The 21657-nt window shown below is 30.8% G+C and overlaps 1 protein-coding gene across 1 annotated transcript in view; it reads right to left on the bottom strand.

Moving 5' to 3' along the window:
• LOC118205503 (ERI1 exoribonuclease 3-like) overlaps window positions 1–21657 on the bottom strand; it is a 47799-nt gene that overhangs the window by 13891 nt on the left and 12251 nt on the right. Inside the window, exons 4-6 of the mRNA XM_035377791.2 lie at window positions 18575–18666; window positions 12462–12534; window positions 5625–5724 (exon numbers count right to left, since the gene is read on the bottom strand). Of these exons, the coding sequence (XP_035233682.1) occupies window positions 5625–5724; window positions 12462–12534; window positions 18575–18666 (265 nt within the window). The remainder of the gene's footprint in view (window positions 1–5624; window positions 5725–12461; window positions 12535–18574; window positions 18667–21657) is intronic.

The raw sequence follows: 21657 nt of genomic DNA on the forward strand, positions 1-21657 counted from the left end.
TCCTCAAAATATTCTAATTTAATTAACTGATTCCTCAAGTTGAAAATGGCATCAAAAGTAGCAAATTTTAAAATTAAATACCCCAGTCAATTTTTTTCATCAGGAGTCATACTTCTTGTATTTTTACTTTTTTATAACGAGTATTAAAAATTTCCGAAATGTAAGGACAAGAAGACCACACTGAAAGTTATTTTGTTACTTGTCCAAAATTATTATTTATTTAATTTAATTTGACATTGCCAAAACTTTGAATATTTTTTTTTTAAATAAACACTTCTGTAATTGGAAGTATATGACTATAACCAACAGCTGTGAAATGTAAGCTGGGTAAGGGGGTCGGTATGTATAAATATATGCATGTTTGGTACTGCTGAATGCAATAAAAAAAAAGGAGGTATGCAGCTAAATGGTATAGCAGTCCCATATACAAAATTTCAACATTACAGAGGTAATCATTTTTGCATTACACTATATATATATATACACACATGAACATACAGATGTCACAAAAAAAATTCCCTTTTTAATCTATTTTAAATTCATTTTACAATGCATTTCAAAAAAAAAAAAAAATCCCTTGTTCTGCGCACACATGCAGACCTCACGTAAAATAATCGTCAAAATAGATTAGGGAATGATCAAAATGGATATTTCAACTATAATATGGTATCCAAAATTTTTTGCAATTACGATACTTCTTTTACTTCATACAAGGAAGTAAAAAAAGTAATGAATTGGTAAGGTAATGCATGCTTAAAATATTGATGAGCAAATTGCAATAAATGCTGGGTTTATTCAAAACATTTGCTGAGTAATCATTTAAATGCCAAGTGAAAAGATTAATTTGTCTGCTGGGAATATTTACAACATCACAAAAGAAACACTCAGCTTCATAAAAGTTTCAGCCCATTAGATTCAAAATACTTAAGAAAAATATATATGAATGGACCTGGGGGTTTGACTCTGCACAAAAGATGAATTTCTTTCTCATGTCATTATAATTAGAGAGGGGATTTTAACATGAAAAAAGCAAAATTCACAGAAGGTCATGGGATAAACTGTGAAAATTTGCAAAACTTTCACAGCCTTGGATCTGTGCAACAACTTTGTGAAAAATTTCACACTCAAAATTTACACCAATAGTTTGGGTATATGTATACCAAAAATAAAACAGCGACACAAATAACTAACACGTAACTATATAAAAATTGCTACTTTCTGATTATTTGCAACCCCAGGTTGTGTTCTTGTCCTGTTTTTGAGTATACATGTGGCAACAACCAACTTATGCATGTGCGCACCATGACATGCTTTACATTTTATCATCCTTCCATCGAACGGTATCTACCAGCTCTAAATATGTAAACATACAGGTCATACAGAATTTTGCTTTTCTCATAAAATGTTTTGTTTCTTATAAAAAATGCTTTTTGATTACTATTATTTATGAATAGAACAATACCCTTAACTCTTTTGCATCAATACGGCCAAAATCTATTTCACTCAAACATATAAAACGCCTGTATGTATGTATTTTTGTTGGAATGGATTTCTTCCCCTAATGCCAAGCAGAATTACCTATTTAAGTAAAGCGAAAACTACTCTCTTGGGATCATCATGTGTTTTCAACACTGTGTGCCATTATCCCTTAGGACAGGCCAGTGGCATAGCTAGGGTGGGGCAAGTGGGGACATCTGTCCCCGGGAGCAATATCCAGGGGGTGCAAAATTGATGTTATGAAACTTTAAAATGAAAGTTTCCCATTCTTGGCACACAGAAAGAGGCGGAATTTCTTCAGTTGTCCCCGGGTGCTGAAAATCCTAGCTACGCTTCTAGAACAGGCTCGTAACTTAGGCATCAATAGCTAAAACATTGATGCTAAACTAAGGAGAAGGAAGGCGCATTCAAATAATAAAACTACTTTTAGTTGCTTCAAAATAATGATTGGCATGTCATTTAACAACACCCAACAGCAATGAGCCATGCACTAACGTGATGATGGAATGCACCAGGTAGAAAATAATTCAGGCGTTTGAGTGACCTGCCGATGTTTGAATGGTCAGGCATTTTGGACGACTTCGGTGCGAAAGAGTTAAGTCATAAAATTAGCCTGACAGAATTTTTTTTTTTTTTTTTAATTAGAGAGTTGCCAATGAGTTGGTAACTTTTCATAAAAATTATACTATACATTTCAATACAAATTTATATTTCAGATTCTAGAAATGTATTCAGACTATCATTTTAGTGGATGGTGTTTTTGTACAGTATATCCTGTATATACACAGGTTTTTTTTCAACGACAAATGTTTTCTTCAAAAAGCATCATACAGCATCAATCACCTTCAAAGAAAAATGTGCTGGCAGGAACAGCCAACAGGGAGTAACTTTATGTACCTTTGATTTTTTTTTCCCTTCATATTCAGAACTCTAGCATTGATTGGCATAATTCAAAGTTTAAACTTTAAGTTAGAATTTTCGGACAGCATTATTTTTCAGCAAATTATTCATAAAAATAATATGAATATTAGAAACAAAACATAATACAAAAAGTTCAAAATTCATGGATTGATTCCACATTTATGGTAAAACCTTATATTTGTAAAATCTTAAAATATTCCTAAGATTTATGAAAATAACTGTGGGCATTCATGTTAAAATAAAGTTATTGTCCTAATTATAATCACTTTCAGCTGGGGGTTAAGGAGATATAGAAGCATAGTACTAAGAGGTAAGTTACACAGGCAGGAGGCAGGTGTGTGGCATAACGAGGCATCAAATTTATGGTCAAAAAAATTATTTTGACAAAAATGATATATTTTATGATACATTTATTATCATTTTCTTACATTTTTATTCATTCTTTGAAACACAGTAATAATCAACTTTTTCCTATTCCTTATTTTTATTTTAAAAAACTGCCATTGTCATCCTTTGCTCAAGTGTGAAAATATATTTGCATGGCCCTCAGATAAAGAAATGGAGTAGAAACAGAGTTCAATTCCAAAGGAAAACAAAATAGGCCATGAGCCAATAAGCTTTCGCTCTTTTTTATCCTTATATGGATCTTTAATACAGTCAAAAGTCGTTAATCCGGACTCATCGGGACTTCGGCGATTCCGAATTATCGTTTTTTTCCGGATTATAGATCATCAGTTTAAATCTGGCAAAATGGCATGCAGAAATTATAAAATTAAAAATATGAAACCGTAATTTACGAAATAAAGAACAATTATGATCTAAAGGGTATCAAAATTTACAAAAAAAAAAAAAAAAAAAAAAAGCTTAATATTTATTTGTTTACTTTATTAAACATTTCTTTCAATGTAAGTTGTTTAAGTTGCTTCGTTTTTTATGTGATAATACATTCTCTTTAATTCTATAAACAGACATAATTTCGTGTTCAGTTACAAAGTTCCGCTGTTCAAGTCCTATAATTGCTGTGTCAAGAATACCGACTATTTTGTCAATTGAAATTTTTTCGTTTTCAATAACCTCTATCACTTTCTTCGCTATCCGAAGCGAATTATAATGACGAGGCATTTGATTTAAATCATATCAAAGACACATCGAGATGAAATACTACATTGAGTAAGCAATTATAAGCCAAATAAAATAAAAACATCTGCTCTTAAGATAAGGATAGTGCTGGATCAACTTCCAATTCATTGCACGCATCCGGTGTTAAAGATAAACAATGTTTAGATAAACAAACGTTAAAGTTTACATAAACAAACGTTAAAGTTTAGATAAACAAAGGATATGCCTTTATCCATTTTTTGCAACAATTCTACTTTTTGTTTAATGGACTCCGAAAGATACTTTCGCTTTGTATATCCTTTACATATTAGTAAATATATATCGGAAATTCTATTTGACATAATCGAAAGTTCAAGCTTACTTTTATAAAATTGCTCTAACAGTCTGCAAAAAATAATAATCCGGATCCAATTCGAAGATTAAGGAACAACGCAATCTGCAACATTAACTGAAATAGATAATTAGATAATTTTAGCTTAGCTTATCCTGTCCGTTATACATTAAACGCGCATTCGTAAACGTATTTTGCGCACGCGCACACGCAAATTCGCAGCGGTAAAGATCTTACGCGCGACGCATGCGCAGAAATTTTGTAGCTTAGAAGTCCGGATTATGGGTGTCCGAATTAACGACTTTTGACTGTAGTTCATTCTTGCAAAACTATCTACTGTATATGGTTGGGAATCAAAAAACAAGATCTCGGTAATGATGAACAGTTATTTTTCCTCAAGCACATCATCTACCTACATCATAATTTGATACTTACGTACTATGACAACTAACTAGATATCTCGCCAAAACTGGTGATCCTTGTAGTTTATACAGGTTAACCCTAACATAGGTTATAGAGGGTACTAAAATAAAGAGTATTATCCCGCACTAGCTATTACCACACCCTTTTTTTTTGCTACACTTGCACAGATTATTACGTCCAGGTTAAACACGTGAAACTTTTTGTGATTATTTTTTCCCAATGGATATCAGTATTTTCCAACTTCCTTTAAGCCTCTCAGCGTTACGGCCAGAAAATTCCGTATACGGCTGGCTGCCTTCTATATTCATTATACATGAAAATTTCTGCTAGCTTTTAATGTATTTGATTTCAGTTAGGATGTATATTGGAAGAAAAGAAATCAAGGTGCAAAATGAGAAAGTCATTTGTAAATTAAAATCAAGAAAATACCACTTATTCATGACATTTTGAGGAAGTTTGAAATTTCAGGGCTAAACCCGTAATGCTCGGAGGGTTAAATGAAAAAGAAGCGATAGAATTTTTCAAGAGAGGCTGGAATTTTACCCAAAGAATGCATTTGTAAAAACGGCCATGATATGAAGTTTTATAATTCAGGATTTTAATGGATATCAAAAAATGGTTTTTTAAGTTTTTGTTCCCCTTTATAATTAGGGCTTTTATTTTTAAAACAATTTATAAACATAAACCAAAAAACACCAATGAAGATTTTTATCGGCAAATGTTGCCAAGGTAGTCGACATAGTACATAAGTACCCATAATTTTTATCAAACGTATCCCATAGAATAAAATTCAAGTCTTATGGCTTATTTTCTTAATATCAGGCTCTCAAAGCAACATAAGAACAACACAATTTTATAACCTTCATTTCATACCACTAGAAGCACAAACATTTCTGCCAAACTGAAATAAATTCCACGACATAGCACCCATTAATTAACATATCTATCAAAGCAATACATTACATTTAATCACCACACACATGAAACGAAAATGTAAAAATGTCAATTACATAATATTTAGAATAAACACAGATTTTTGTGCGACACCATAAACGAAAAAATTTCCCACTAATTTTATATTTAAACATTTAATATGATTCTTTTCTAAAAAATTTGATAAAATTCTGAAAAAATAAATTCAATGAAAGTGAATAACAGCTTTATCTTCCAGTAAAGTGTTTTCTTCACCTGACACCATGACACATATTTAAAAGCTTGCTTTAAAGATTTTTACAGCCTGAAAAGAACTCTTAATGGACATAATAAACTTTTACAGACACAGCAGAAACCAAAGATAATTTGATTAAGAAACTCCAAAAAACAAATTACTTACCAAGACCAGAATGTAATTCTCCAACATGTTCTAAACCACAAAGCTTGACCATAGCAGTTAAGTTATCTGGCCATGTATAAGGACTGACTTCACAAAAGCTCTGGAATTAAATTTAATAGAATTATTAACATAAATATATTATTTAGTGAGAGAATTAAACTGGCTCTTAATCAAAAGAACTCTAAAAATGCTAAAAATAAAAAGTCATACACCACTGAAGATCTTGTATTACCCATTGCCATTAAAATGGTAGAACTACTTCATGGAAGTAAAAATGGTGAATGAAATTGGAAAATTCCTTTTGTCAGTTGATACTGTCACCAACACAATTTCTGAAATCAGCAACGATCAATTCAAGAAACTTATTACAAGACTTAAAGAAAACCAAAAATTTATATTTAACTTGGATAAAACCATTGATATTTAAAAAATAGCTAATATGTTTGTATATGTCAGCTAAATTTATAAAGAAAACGTCGATAATGAATTGCTATTTTGTCGTCTTTTTCATCCTTGTGTTTGGAAGAACACACAACAGGGAAAGACACATATAGTAAAGTTGACTAATTTTATAAAAATGGAGGTTTAGAATGAAAAATTACATTGGAGTAGATAGGTAAAAGTGATAACAGGTTAAAATATAAATTTTAAATGATTTATTAAAGTTGCTGGTTATGATCATATAACTTTTGCACACTGCTGATCAATCGAGAGGCTCTTGCAGAGGGGAGAGAATTAGAAATTAAATTAAACAATGTGCTTCAAGATGCTGTGTGAAAATTACAATATTTATTTAAAGACCCATCCTTAACAGCCATTTATTGTCAAATCTCTGTAAAGAAATAGACTCCAAATACAAAAATTTATCATTATACCTTAGTTTCAAGTGGGTGAAGTTTAAGAAGATTGTTGTTATTAAAAGACAAAATTTTTATATTTTGAATTGTATCAAAATCAGATCTTGCTGTTCTTTATCAAAACTGTGATTTATGGCTATCAAAGCTGTGCTATTTGTCAAACATTTTTCAAAAGCTAAACTCAGCTTGTCTCTTTAAGGGAAAAAAGAGCAATATATTTAATTTGAGAATGATAAAATTGAAAGTTTTATTAAAAAGATTGACATTTGGAAGAACTGGGTACAAAAATATTCTTTTGATAATGGTTTCGACTATTGACAATTTTATAATCGAAAAGAAAAAATAGTCGTAAAACTTTAATAACAAAAATTATTAGATCACTATAAAAACCCTTAAAACAAAATTCTGAAAATACTTTATATTGAATTTCAAAAAATTATCTTAGATTCAAAACAGTCTTGATTGATGTTAATGAGATTGATCACCTGCCATATAAACCCCCAGTGAAATGTTCAGCCATCAACTGACTCAAAATGTGAGTTTCCACCAAATTCCCAGAGCGAATTCTGGAGTTTAGCTAGATCTGAAATTCATACAATATTTGAAATACCATTAAATGTTCTTCCCCCATCTTCATACTTATGTGAAATGACTTTTTCAGCTTTAATGATTATTAAATCTAAATATCAGTCACAGAAACATGTTTTACTTCCAACAGTGCCAAATACTGCACCAAGATTTAATTTATTATCCAGCAAAAAAAAACATGCATATCCTGCTCACTAAAATGTGATTTTTTTCATCAATTTTTGTATACTTGAAGCAGATCTCAAAACACCTTTTCCTATATATATATATATATATATATAAGAAAAATAAAGAATATGTAAAAGATTAAATTAGCAGTGTAAATTAATTTCCCTTCTCTATTCTAAAAATAGCATTGCACTGCGTCATTTCGAGAAAAATCTATGTCATATGACTCTTACGCAATTCTGGTGATGTAAAACTGAACTAAAACTCAAGCAGCCAATAATAATTTTACAGCAATATTAACTATCCAATCAAAATGCTTTGAGAACCAAAACTAACTCAGTTTGATTTAGGATTTCATCCTGAACATTACGCACTTGCTTTCCAAGCTTTGCCTTAGCTGGACTGCTGTCTGTCTACTTCTTCTTTTTTGCTGCAAATATATCGAAAATGTAAGCCCTTTGGAACAGGCACATTTAATGTGCCGACTTGTGTGTAGCCGCAACATGTTGCTGAAAATAAAACTGAAGATTTAATCTGTCTTTGCCTACAATTTCCTAGTCATTATGGATCAACACTTCTACGCCATCAAAATTCCTGCTCCTAAATATATTACATATATATATATATACTGTTATGAATTTTGTATTTAGTTAGATATTTTTAGTAGAATTATATTTAAAAATGTTTTATTTCCCTGTGCAATGCAGCGCGTGACAAATTTTAAGAGAAAGCTATGCCGGAGGTGTAAAAATACAGGAGCATGTGCATTTAACATTGAATAAATGAATACAGTCAAAAGTCTTTAAACCGCACTCGTCGGGACTTAGCTGATTCCGGATCATCGGTTTTTCCGGATTATAGATCATCAATTTAAATCTTGTAAGATGGCATGCAGAAATTATAAAATTAAAAATATGGAACCGTAATTTATGAAATAAAGAGCAATTATGATCTAAAGGGTATCAAAATTTACAAAAAAAAGCTTAATATGTATTTGTTTACTTTATTAAACATTTCTTTCAACGTGCACATGCGTAAAGCATACATTACGCATAGTCAAAATTAGAAAATTGCAACCAGAAAACTATTTGATGTGTATTCGTGATATTTATAATGACAAGGGATTTGATTTAAATCATATCAAAGATGGAGTACATCAAGATGAAATGCTACATTTAGTAAGGAATTATAAGCCAAATAAAATAAAAACAACTGCTCTGAATAAGGATAGTGCTGACAGATCAACTTCCAATTCATTGTGCGCTGCGACGCCCCCCCCCCCTCGCAGAGCAGCGTGAAATTGATATTTCATTGCAACATTAACTGAAATAGATAATTAGATAATTTTAGCTTAGCTTATACCATCCTTTATACATTAAACGTGCATGTGTAAATGTATTATGCACATGTGTAAACGCATATGCGCATGCGTTGACGCATGCGCAGAAAGTTTCTAGAAAGCTTGAAAGAGGTCCGGATTATAGATCATTCCAGATTATGGACGTACGGATTAAAGACTTTTGACTGTATTTCTTTTATTTGTATTGAAATTGAATAAACGTAATTGACCATTGTGTTAGCTATAATTATTATTCCACCCTCTTTTTGGTTTCCAGAAATCTCGAGAAGCAGAAAATGCTAGACCTATCTCGTGCGGCCGGTTAAAAACTATTTAAAGCCAGAGAGAGATATCTCTGCGTAGTTACTGTTATTGCAATTCTTTAATTTGATTAATGTTAATTAATTTAATTGATTAAGTTCAATTGCTGTTGTTATTTAGAGTTCAGTATGAGATCAGATTAGCTTTCTCTTTGCATTGCATTGTATTTTAACGTTTTTAGCAGTTTGAAGTACAATACTGATTATATTGCATGATATTGTGAACACTTGTACAAATATCTCTGGGGAAATTCCAGTGTTCTGTTATAATTCTTTTGATAAGAATAAATTTTATTAACCTTTTATCAGACTTGGGCATTCAATCTAATATGAACCTGTACGCACACAACACCATTCAACAAATACATAAATTATTTAAGGTAAAATATTTATTTTTGCATCTTTATTTTATATTTAATACAGTCAAAAGTCGTTAATTCGGACACCCATAATCTGGAATGATCCATAATCCGGACCTCAAGGCTACAAACTTTCTGCGCATGCGTCGCATTGACGCATGCGCGTAAGACCTTTACGGCTGCGAATACGCGTGTGCGCGTGCGCAAAATACGTTTATGAATGCGCGTTTAATGTATAACGCATGGTATAAGCTAAGCTAAAATTTTCTAATTCAGTTAATGTTGCAGATTGCGTTGTTCCTTAATTTTCGAATTGGATTCGGCTTATTATTTTTTGCAGACTGTTAGAGCAATTTTATAAAAGTAAGCTTGAACTTTCGATTATGTCAAATAGAATTTCTGATATATATTTACTAATATGTAAAGGATCTACAAAGCGAAAGTATGTTTCGAAGTCCATTAAACAAAAAGTGGAATTGCTGCAAAAAATGGATAGAGGCATATCCTTTGTTTATCTAAACTTTAACGTTTGTTTATGTAAACTTTGTTTATCTTTAATGCCGTGGCGCAATGAATTGGAAGTTGATCTGTCAGCACTATCCTTATCTTCAGAGCAGATGTTTTTATTTTATTTGGCTTATAATTCCTTACTAAATGTAGTATTTCATCTCGATGTACTCCATCTTTGATATGATTTAAATCAAATTCCTCGTCATTATAATTCGCTTCCGATAGCGAAGAAAGTGACAGAGGTTATTGAAAACGAAAAAATTTCAATTGACAAATTAGTCGTTATTCTCAACACAGCAATTATAGGACTTGAACAGCGGAACTTTGTAACTGAACAAGAAATTATGTCTGTTTATAGAATTAAAGAGAAAGTATTATCACATAAAATGAAGCAACTTAAACAACTTACATTGAAAGAAATGTTTAATAAAGTAAACAAATAAATATTAAGTTTTTTTTTTTTTTTGTAAATTTTGATACCTTTTAGATCATAATTGTTCTTTATTTCATAAATTACAGTTTCATATTTTTAATTTTATAATTTCTGCATGCCATCTTACCAGATTTAAACTTATGATCTATAATTCGGAATCGCCGAAGTCCCGACGAGTCCAGATTAACGACTTTTGACTGTATTTGGGATTGTGAACAAATCTTGATCATAAAAAGGGGTCTTGAATGAAAAAAAAAATTAAGAAGTACTGGATTAGAGAATCATTTGGAGTTACATAAAAAGATAGATCAGATGTTATGAATGTGTTGTTACACAAGGCTGTGTTCAGACGGCGGTGTAAATGTCACAGAGGAATAAAATGTGGGAGTTCCGTTCACACCTGCAACACAAGGTCTAAGATACACCCAATTAGAGAAGTTAAATTTGTGCATGTGTGGCTGTGTCTACAGCTTTCCCGCTCTGTTTTCCCATTCAGGTTTTGAGCCTTTGCTCTGACTGGTCAACGATTATCCCAAGTCGGCAAAAAGTGAAAACTTCAAACTTTATGCCAAAAGCCCTAAACCAGATTTTGTGACATAGCACATACTGGTTGACTGGCAATGCAGCTCGGCTTAAACCACTTATGGCCTTTACACCGTTGTCTGAATGCTGCTTAAGGCTTCTCCATAACTGGAATTAAACATACTATTTAGAAACAGTTTTATGCTTACTGGATAATAAGCAAGTCAAATTATTTGCACATCTTTGGAATACATTTAACACTAAAAATATGCCACTAGACAAAATATATATCTGGAGAAAGAGGAGAATATGAACTACACGTATCTGAATGTTTCAACTCCTCAAAACAGAAACAACAATTGTAGCACATGAATCATGTGACAATCAACCATTATATCAGACGGCAGCAAAAGGCAGATCTTGTGCAGCTCCCCCCACCCTTTATACTAGCTGAATGGATATGTTCACAACATATAATGATATACAGCAGCATTAAAACTTGGATGCCAAGGATAAATAAGTCTATGCTTTGAAACTCAAAAATATGCAAAATTATCTCATTTTAATTAAATATTAAAAATCTACATCAGTTAACTTTTAGGTTTATGACAGAAATCTATACACAATTTTCAATGGAGAAAAGAGAAAAAATATTATTCAAAAGCTATTTTTTTTTGTAATAATTAAAGACGAAAATTAAGATTTAATTGTGGAAAAGCATACAGATTTTGAGATACCCTTCAAGTTGCTTTTATTTTCTATAAAGAATTAATTATATTACAAAAAAAATGGGTAAACCTTAGTTGTCAAATGTACAGTGTTCCCCACAAAGGAACCTCTTTTTAAAATAACTCAAAAACAAAGATCAAAAGAAGAATGAAACAAAAGTTATTGGAACAGCTATAAAATCTGATAAAGAAATTTCACATTTAGTCACGAAAGTTGCCAATAGGTGTCACTGCAGTCACAGTACATTCTCGAAAAAAGTAACAAACATGTCCTCTGCAAGCCATCATTGCAATTACATCATAATCTTTTTTTAATATCCATTTTTTGCAGTACAGAGGTGCCACAAACAAAAAATTAAATTTTCACACGCCTCCTGTAGTGTGTCAATGGAAATGGAAATGGATGCATGTGCCTCACAAATCAACTCTTCAAACTCGTCCAGTGTTGCACGATTTTTCTGGAAGACAGTGGCCTTCAAGGTGCCTTACAAAAAGTAGTCACAAGAGGTAAGATTGGGTGAGTATGGAGGCCATTACATGCCCGCTCTGGTAAATTTGGAATTGCCCAAAGCAATAACTCTATCTCTGAAGTATTCCTCAAGGAACTGAAACACTGTTTAATATGATTAATGGAACTGAAGTACTATTTAATATGATTTAATGTTTTTATACATGTGTTTAAGACCTAGGAATACTGAAAAAAACTTTCCCATGTATATTAATGGTACTTTTGCTTCCATAAAGTAGAAGAAACATGTGTATATCTTTAAAAACAACTGCACTGGAACCAAAATCCTCACAGTCTTTTTAATGGAATTTTATTTAGTAAAGCTGTACATTCCAATTTTTTTTTTTTTTTTTTTTTAGCCTATAACAGTTTACAAAATTTAGAAACTCTATATTAGCAAAAATTAATGGGAAAATAATAATATATAAAACACTCATACTAATAGATACATCTGATAAATGACTTCCAAAATAAAAACCAAGAAATATTATTTAAATTAGCTTACTCTTTTCACATTTATCCATTGTTTCATAAATTCAGGAACATCAATCCTTGACAGCTCGCATTGAACAGGCAAACTGAAAAATAATATATAAATATTTAAATATATAATTTAACAGTTATTAAATGAACTACACGTTGAATTGCATGCAATTCAACAAGAAGCTAAAATCCATATACAGATAGAGTTAGTGTAAAGCACTTAAAATACGTGAGCATGTTTAAAATACATCATGGAAGTACCAAAAAAAAACTGATAATAATATTTTTTTTTTTTTTTAATCTGACAGTTTTCAGATTTTAAATTACGTCCAAAGGGACGTTTTTAACATATTGTCTTTTACCTTTATTTATTCAATATCATGCTCTTCACGCTTAAACCATAAAATTCAGTTTAAGAGCAATATCGCAAAATAGTTTTAAATTGAGCATATCTTTAGAATTTCCGATACAGAGTCTCACGCGCTGGAGATAAATATGTTTTTTCTGTCCAATGTTGCCATTGCTCGCTTTTTGAAATCTTTGAGTTTGTTCATCCAAAATTCGTTAAAGTTTTACAAAATACGAAATCGATAATAAAACAAATTCCAAATTCCAAATTTGAGCTTCCATATGTCCATATTCACAGAAGGATTACATCAATGAAAATTTGATGGCTCTATGTACCATTGTTTCATCACAATGTGAGAAATATACATATATTTATGCAAATTTTTCATTATTTAATTTCTTCAAATATAATGCATTTAATATAACTCTAACATTTGGTGACAACAGTTTGAAAAGTGAAACGGACATTTATAGTGAATTGGAAGTTACTTAAATACACGTATATTTTATATGTAGGGTAATTTACCTCACTTATACTAAATTATATGTATGTAGTTTTATTTTTAAGACTTATGCTTAAATAGTATTTAAATACAGTCAAAAGTCGTTAATCCGGACTCGTCGGGACTTCGGCGATTCCGGATTATCGATTTTTCCGGATTATAGATCATTATTTTAAATCTCGTAAGATAACATGCAGAAATTCTAAAATTAAAAATATGAAACCGTAATTTATGAAATAAAGAACAATTATGACCTAAAGGGTATCAAAATTTACAAAAAAAAAAAAAAAAAGCTTAATATTTATTTGTTTACTTTATTAAACATTTCTTTCAATGTAAGTTGTTTAAGTTGCTTCATTTTTTATGTGATAATACTTTCTCTTTAATTCTATAAACAGACATAATTTCTTGTTCGGTTACAAAGTTCCGCTGTTCAAGTCTCGTTAATTGCTGTGCCGAGAATACCGACTAACTCGTCAATCGAAATTTTTTCGTTTTCACTAACCTCTCTGTCACATTCTTCATGTCTTTATCCATTTTTTGAAGCAATTCCACTTTTTGTTTGTTGGACATCGAAACATACTTTCATTTTGTAGATCCTTTGGAAGTTCCAGCATCGGAAATTCTACTTGACATAATCGAAAGTTCAAGTTTACTTTTATAAAATTGCTCTTACAGTCTGCAAAAAATAATAAGCGGAATCCAATTCGAAGATTAAGGAACAACGCAATCATCAACATTAACTGAAATAGATAATTAGATAATTTTAGCTTACACCGTCCGTTATACATTAAACGCGCAGACGAAAACGTATTCTGCACTTGTGCACACGCATATGCGCAGTAGTCAAGGTCTTACGCGCAAGCGTAAAATGCCTGTGCGCATGTGCCAATGCGGCGCATGCGCAGAAAGTTTTTAGCTTTGAGGTCCAGATTATGGGTGTCCGAATTAACGACTTTTGACTGTATCATTAAATGTTTAAGAATTTTAAATATTACATATACAATGCGAATCAAAAGTTTCCCCAGAAATTTAAAAAGAATGTTATATAGAAATGTCATGATACAGCAACTTTTAATATAAACCTCCGATTCACAAAGAAATTGCGAGTTTGTAAAATCATTGAATATAGCCTGTGACATAAAAGAAACTACACTGTAAGAAAAGGCTTACGTTAAACTGAGAGTAACTCTGTGTGCAAGATTAGATAACAGATGCAAAAGATTGCATGAAAGAATTATAATTCAACCATAGCAAAACACAACCTTGGCTGGCATTCTGCCAATACACTTAAAACTGCCAACACAAGGGTGTAGGGGAAAATCACCCAGGACATGTGATCATTAGTTGTCTTTCACACCTTTGTTTCAGATTTGCATAAATAAATGTAAAGATTCACATTACTTTACAACTCCAAACCAAATTTTTTTTTTCATAACATAGGAATTCTAAATGAAAAGTACATATTTCATCTCTTACTTTTAAAAATATAATCACTAATCACTACAAATAATGGAACTATATTTTTTAGCAGAAGATTTCTTTTTGTAATTTAAAAAAAAAAAAAAAAAGGTCAAACGGTCAATAGTTTTCCACCCCATATGAGCAGGATTTCCCCTTATCATAGTTGATTTAATGTGACTTTTGCCAATACTGCGATCTTTTATAAAAGATTTTTTTCTTTTTCCTTCCTTACATAAATTTTCCTCCATCCTATATATGTATAATAATGTACACAGGTTTTAAATCAAAAATCAAAAAGAAATATAGCAATTTTTATTATAATCATTATAATTAATTAAATAATTATAATAATCATTTATTACTACATAATTATTATCATATTATTACTTCCTTGAATGAAGTAAAGGAAGTACTGTAATCACGAAACATTCTGGGTACCATATTTTAATGAAAACATCAGTTTTGCCCATTATCAAATTCAATTTAATGATGTTTTCGTGTGATATCTGTATGTGAGGACAAAATAAAGGACTCTTTTTCCCCAAACAAATTATAAAAATGAATTAAAGTGGATTCAGAAGAGATTTTTTCCATGGCATCTGTATGTACATATGTATCTCACATAACTCAAAATGACTCAGAATGTTGAAATTTTATATATAGGACTTCTATAGCATGCAGTTGTGCACCTCCCTTTTTGGTGGCAATCGGCTGCACCAAATGTATATAAATATATACACACACATATATACTCACTCTGCTACTCCACTCCTGGAGCTCAGTTTCTAAATACTTATATGTTGGTAAATTGTGCATTTTTTGCTTTAAAAATGATTGAATTATGTTGCTCTTATCATCCAGTTAAGGTTTTTATGCCTTGAGTTAGCCTGCATGTTATAGTGGAAGAATTACCAACAATTTAAAAGTTTAGTACAGCTAAGCCTAATTTTTTACCCTACAGCAGCTATATTTCTTTAGACCAAAAGTATTTATTTAGACCAAAAGTAAACATTCAGTTTTGTGCACTGAAAAATCTACTTTCTAGCCCATTGGTTGAATTGCTCGTTTTTCCATAGAAACTGTAATTTTAATTGGAATTTTTTTTTAATTGTTTTAACTGTATTTAATGTTTTAAGTTTTTCTATATCTTTCAATTTTTAATATAAATATTTTGAGTTTTTGTGTATTTTTGCCTTTTTGCAAAGTGAGATCTGACTTAATTGAATCAGAAATATATTTCTAATGAAATTCGAGGAAATAAGTTTAAACGAAATGCAGAGGAAAAATGTGTATAATTTAATATTCTATACAAGACAGTCATGTGGTGTACACATCAAATTTTTATTAGTAATTATTGGAAAATTTCTTTTTTCAGTCTGTATCAATGAACATATATTTTACCTAAAACATAAAAAATACACATAATAATTATTAATTATAGTACTATGATAATAATCAGTTATGATCATAAAATTATTATAATGAATCATAATAATAATTATAGTAGAATTCATTGAAATGATAATTATTATTAATGAAAAATTATACGAAAAAATTAAATAATTAAATAATTCTAATAACTATTATTATAAATTAACAGTTATTTGTAATACTTTATCGGAAAATTATGTATGTACAGCAAAATTAAGTTTTGAAAACACTCATATTTTCACCAATATATAAAAAAATAAATAAACAAATGCACAAAATTAAATGAAATGTAATCAAATAGTTAATTCAAATTATGATCAGTATATTTCCTTAGTTACTTGCAGTGAAAATCCACAAGGAAAAAATATGAACAGAGAAAAGTCCCTACTACACGATTCATGCGCATCCTCCCAAGTTCATAAATAAATCAGTCAGAATGACACAAGCGTGTTTGTGTTCACAGTCACAACTGTCATAGTTGAACTATATGTGCCACAGTCCCATTCATACTAACCCATCTAATACCTCTTTATATTAAGAGATTACTTTCCTGTGCTTATTCCTTATATTTAAAGGTTTATACTGATTCAAAATCGTTTTAGAGAATATAGTGTTACGTTTTTCTTTTCTTCTGACACCAGTTACGTTATTTTCTTCCTTCACGTTCATACGGGGTTCGTAGATTTGGAGCAAATAATGACGACACTTGATGAAGTATTGAAACACACTTTATTTAGCCAATATTAATCAGGGACAGCTCCAATAACACCTTTTACAGTCGTCGAAAATCTACTATAAACACGCTGGAACAATCAGCGACACAGCCTTCACACTGTCAGGCAATAACGGTGGAGACAGCTTCACTGCAAAGCACCCGAGTACAGTTTCCGACTTTGTTTGGTCATTCTCGGAACTCCATATACTCTTGAGACTCTCTACACGATGCATTCGACGATACACAAGAGTATAGCTCTCTAAGTCTAAGACAAATTTTAAATTGCACAGTTTAAGACAAATTGCAATTTTAAATTGCACAGTCTAAGACAAAACTCGATGATGCACTAATTCGCGATGCACTAAAAGACTCTCGATGCACTCGACCGCCAAATCGGCGCTACACTTCGAGACACTCGCTCAATGACTGACTGTCAGCTCGCTAGATGAGGCACACACACCCTCGATGAGAGACACACACTGACTGCGGACCAGCAGGGTTTATATAGCTTTCGGCTTGTAATCGGGAACATTCTGGGCTAAACCGGTAAGAATTCGTTCCAGAAGGTTCTCCATCCGTCCATGGGATATTGCCAATTTTGTCGCCAAATGGGTGATTTCTCGCCAAATGTGGCAACCCTCCCATTCCTTGCCATTTTATGGCAAATTTGGCGGGAGGGGGTAGCATGTCATTAACTAATTACTTAACTAAATGTTATCTCAGACTATATATCTCTTCCCACAATTTTTATTATTACATATTTCTGTACTCTTATTTTCATAGCTTATGTTTCACAAAAAATAAGATTTGAGCATTTTTCATATAGAAATTTTAATAATGGATACATTAAATGTGGCCTTCTAAACTGACAAGAAGGCTTTTAAATATGAATGAGGGCATTTTTCTGATTATAATTTAATCTGATAAGATGTTGAAATTGACAGTATCTGTGATTCCTTCCCATTGGCCATAGAGTGAAACATCTGACTGAGAAAATTATGAATTTAATTATATTTTGATTTAATATAGCAGACAGAAGAGCTAATTATCCTATTTAATGGTTTCTTTCTACTTCCTATAGGTGCTAATAAGCAATTGTTAATAAATTTTATTTTCATTTCTAAAATACTCACTTTGCAAAAACAGACTACTTATGCCATGTGTACTGAGAAAATATTTAAATTATTTAGAACATGAGTGTTAAGTTTTAAAATACGAGATCTATTTTATAAAATCATAACTTCTCTTGTTAATCATGTAGGAATTAATATATGGATTTAAGAATTAATACCACTACATTCTTATTCTCAAAAATATTTCTACGTTATTTGCATACTGATTTTTAACAAAAAATTAAATCTTTAAAGTAAAAAATAAGGTCAAAAATAGTTTTTCTTCACGTTTGTGAGATCTGTGGCTTATTAAAATTCTAAAAATAAAAATTTACAGGATTCACTGCAACTGTTGTGGACACAACAAAGAAAACTAACACAATTTAACATTCTAGCAAAGTTGAATTAATCGATTAGAATATAAGTATTTATACTTTTTCTAAATGTTTAATTACCTATATTTAAAAAAATAATAATTTAAGTCACAAATATAAATATTTATATATTATAAATATTTAATGAAACTCACATATTAAATACAAGTATAATATTAAAAACTTACAGATAATCCAAATCAGGATCACCAGAAGTGGCAAATGCAAATTTTACTCCTGGCTCTAGCAGATTTTCTTTTTCTAGCCATATCAAAAAATTCTAGAAGAAAGAAAAAGAAATTTACTCTCTATAAAATATTTTTATCCAAAAACAGAAATAAGTTGTAAATCGTAAATGAAATTTGAAAAGAAATTAGCAGTAATTAAATGCAATGATAATTTTGTATTTATATTTTGATAATTTTAACAGCAAATAATACTTTGTTTCATTACTAAATTTCTGAATATTTATTTTTACTCATATGGCGAAGCACATGGTAACTAGCTGCCTGAGGGACTAAAACTAACATATATTCTAAGAAAATAATAACATAACTTAAACATTTTAAATATGCTTTATGAATTTTAAAGTTTGTCAAATCATATTCTGTATGTTAATTGATAATCATTTCTAACAAAATACAGTGATTTAAATTTATCAACCTATTACAAGATATTTATTTATTAACATTAAATATGTCTTACAATTATTGATAATTATGTATTATTTTTTACATAATTATGTATTATTTATGTATTGATAATTATGTATTTTATAGTATTAGTAAACTAAATGTATATAAAATAATGCCTATCATTTTACTGAATACTTTTAAGTTAAAATTTAAAGATTAACCATGCAATTTATCATATTTAACTACTGTTTACCTACAGAAAACCCATAGCAAAAACAATTATAGACAAATTTCTTATATATATATATATATATATATATATATAGTATATTCAGTGTATATGTAGAATATTCAGTTCCATAATGCGAAACATTCAGTGTACATGTGGGCAGGAACCAACAAATTTACAGAAACTAATTTCAGCATTAAAACTTGAACATTAAAATAGCAAATATACAATTTCATTATTCTACCAGCAATTTTTTCAAAAGAAATTGTGGTGCCTGATGATTATCTGCACCACCTGAAAAGTCACCAACTTTAATGGCAACTTTGCGAATTGGTGAAAAACATTTGTTCGGCTACCTTTACGGCTTATAGGTGCTGTTTTGTTCAGAAATAATTATAAGAAGCATTTTATAGACAATGAAAAATTCTGGGAGAAAAAATAAAAACCTATATGGCAGGCATTTTAAGTTTTATGACTGATAGATACAATTAAATATAAAGCATATGCATCTTCATGTACTCAAACATGTCAGTGCTATACACCTGCAATGTTCGCTACTTTCGGGTATATACTCAAAAACACAGCTGTTCTATTGAATATTGAAACCAGAGGTATGTATATAATCAGAAATTGTTGAAATTTTAGTTATATTTTTTCAACTTTTTACCAATATTAAAAACTTCACTTTAGTCTATGTTCTATGTTGCAGTTTATATATTCATGTTTACATATCTCAGACCTTTTAAATTACAAACAAAACTGCATAAAACAATTATCATTTAACTTTAGTCAATTGCACATAAAAATATCAATTTCATTTTAATACCATGAAATTCCAATCATTGATCAAATTTAAAATAAAAGATATTTACAATGAAAAATATATATCTATAATAAAAAAACGGGAAGATTTAAATAATCTCTTGAAATAAAGGGGGAAAAATTGAATCATTCTTGTAAATTCAGACAGAATTTTTGCAGCTAAAGAAGAAGAAAAGGATACTTATGCATTAGCATAACCACCATAATAAAAGTCACCAAATTTTTAAAAAGTGCCAAATTGTGGTGACCATGCATATAACAATTCTTTAGTTTTAATAAGCCATTGCCATTTTCAAATGTCATTTTTTTTTTGTCGTATTTCAAATTGGAATGACTTTTGTAGATAAATTGTGATATTTTTTTTGTTTTTGAACCCAATTTTAAAACATGTGTTTACATTTTTCTTTTCTGACACCAGTTGTTACATTATTTTCTTCCTTCACGTTCGTATGGGGTTCGTGTGGATTTGGAGTGAATAACGACGATAGCACTTAATAAAGTATCAAAACACACTTTATTTAGCCAATATTAATCAGGTCAGCTCCAAAGTCACTTTTTTACAGTGGTTGAAGAACTAGTATAAACATGCTGACACAATCAGCAACACAGCCTTCACACTATCAGGCTATAACAGTGAAGAAAGCTTTACTGGAAAGCACCATAGTACAGCTCCTGACTCTGCTCGGTTGTTCTCAGAACTCCATGTACTTTCGGGACTCTCCACGCTACAACTCGCGATGCACTCGACGACACACAAAGCACAGCTCCCGACTCTTCGGTTCAGTCGTTCCCAGAGTTCAACACACTCTCTCGACGATGCACTAACTGCGATACACTAAGAGATTCTTTCAGTGCACTTGACGACCCACTTGGCACTCGCTGCTCGGCTGTCAACTCGATCGACTCTGCATAGATAGATTAACTCGAGACACACTCATTCGCACTGCAGACCAGCAGGATTTATATAGCTTTCCGCTTGTGTTCGAGAACATTCTGGGCTAAACCGGTAAGAATTCGTTCCAGAAGGTTCTCCATCCGTCCATGGCATATTGCCAATTTTGTTGCCAAATGGGCGATTTCTAGCCAAATGTGGCAACCCTGCCTTCCTTGCTATTTCATGGCAACTCTAAAACTGCTTTGCAGGGAAACCATCTTACGGCACCTGTACATTTTGTAACAATATGTTTGCACGATTTGCCTGCAGCGGAAAAGAAACTGAAAAATTTCTGCAGGAAACAGTATTTTGCTACAAATCTGCTAAAGGGAAAAAGATACTTAATATATTTTCTCATTGACTGTCAAAGGTGACTACTATCAAATTCTGCAAATCATTTCAATTTGCACATAATACATAAATACCAAAACATGTGTAAGATAATATGAAAGAAGTATAATCAGAAAAGAAGAAAAAGGGTTATTAAAAATATGTTTAAATACTTTAGTTGATACAGTAAAATACTGACATGATGATGATCTAAAGATAGTAGGAAAACAAGTTCTAAAATATTATGAATATTACATTAATAAATATAGGTTACAATGACAGAAATATATGCTGTTAAACATAAATACAAAAAATGAGAGC

The sequence above is a fragment of the Stegodyphus dumicola genome, chromosome 2 (genome assembly GCF_044657685.1).
Source record: "Stegodyphus dumicola isolate Sdum_Otavi_A_Nest chromosome 2, ASM4465768v1".
Taxonomy (NCBI): domain Eukaryota; kingdom Metazoa; phylum Arthropoda; class Arachnida; order Araneae; family Eresidae; genus Stegodyphus; species Stegodyphus dumicola.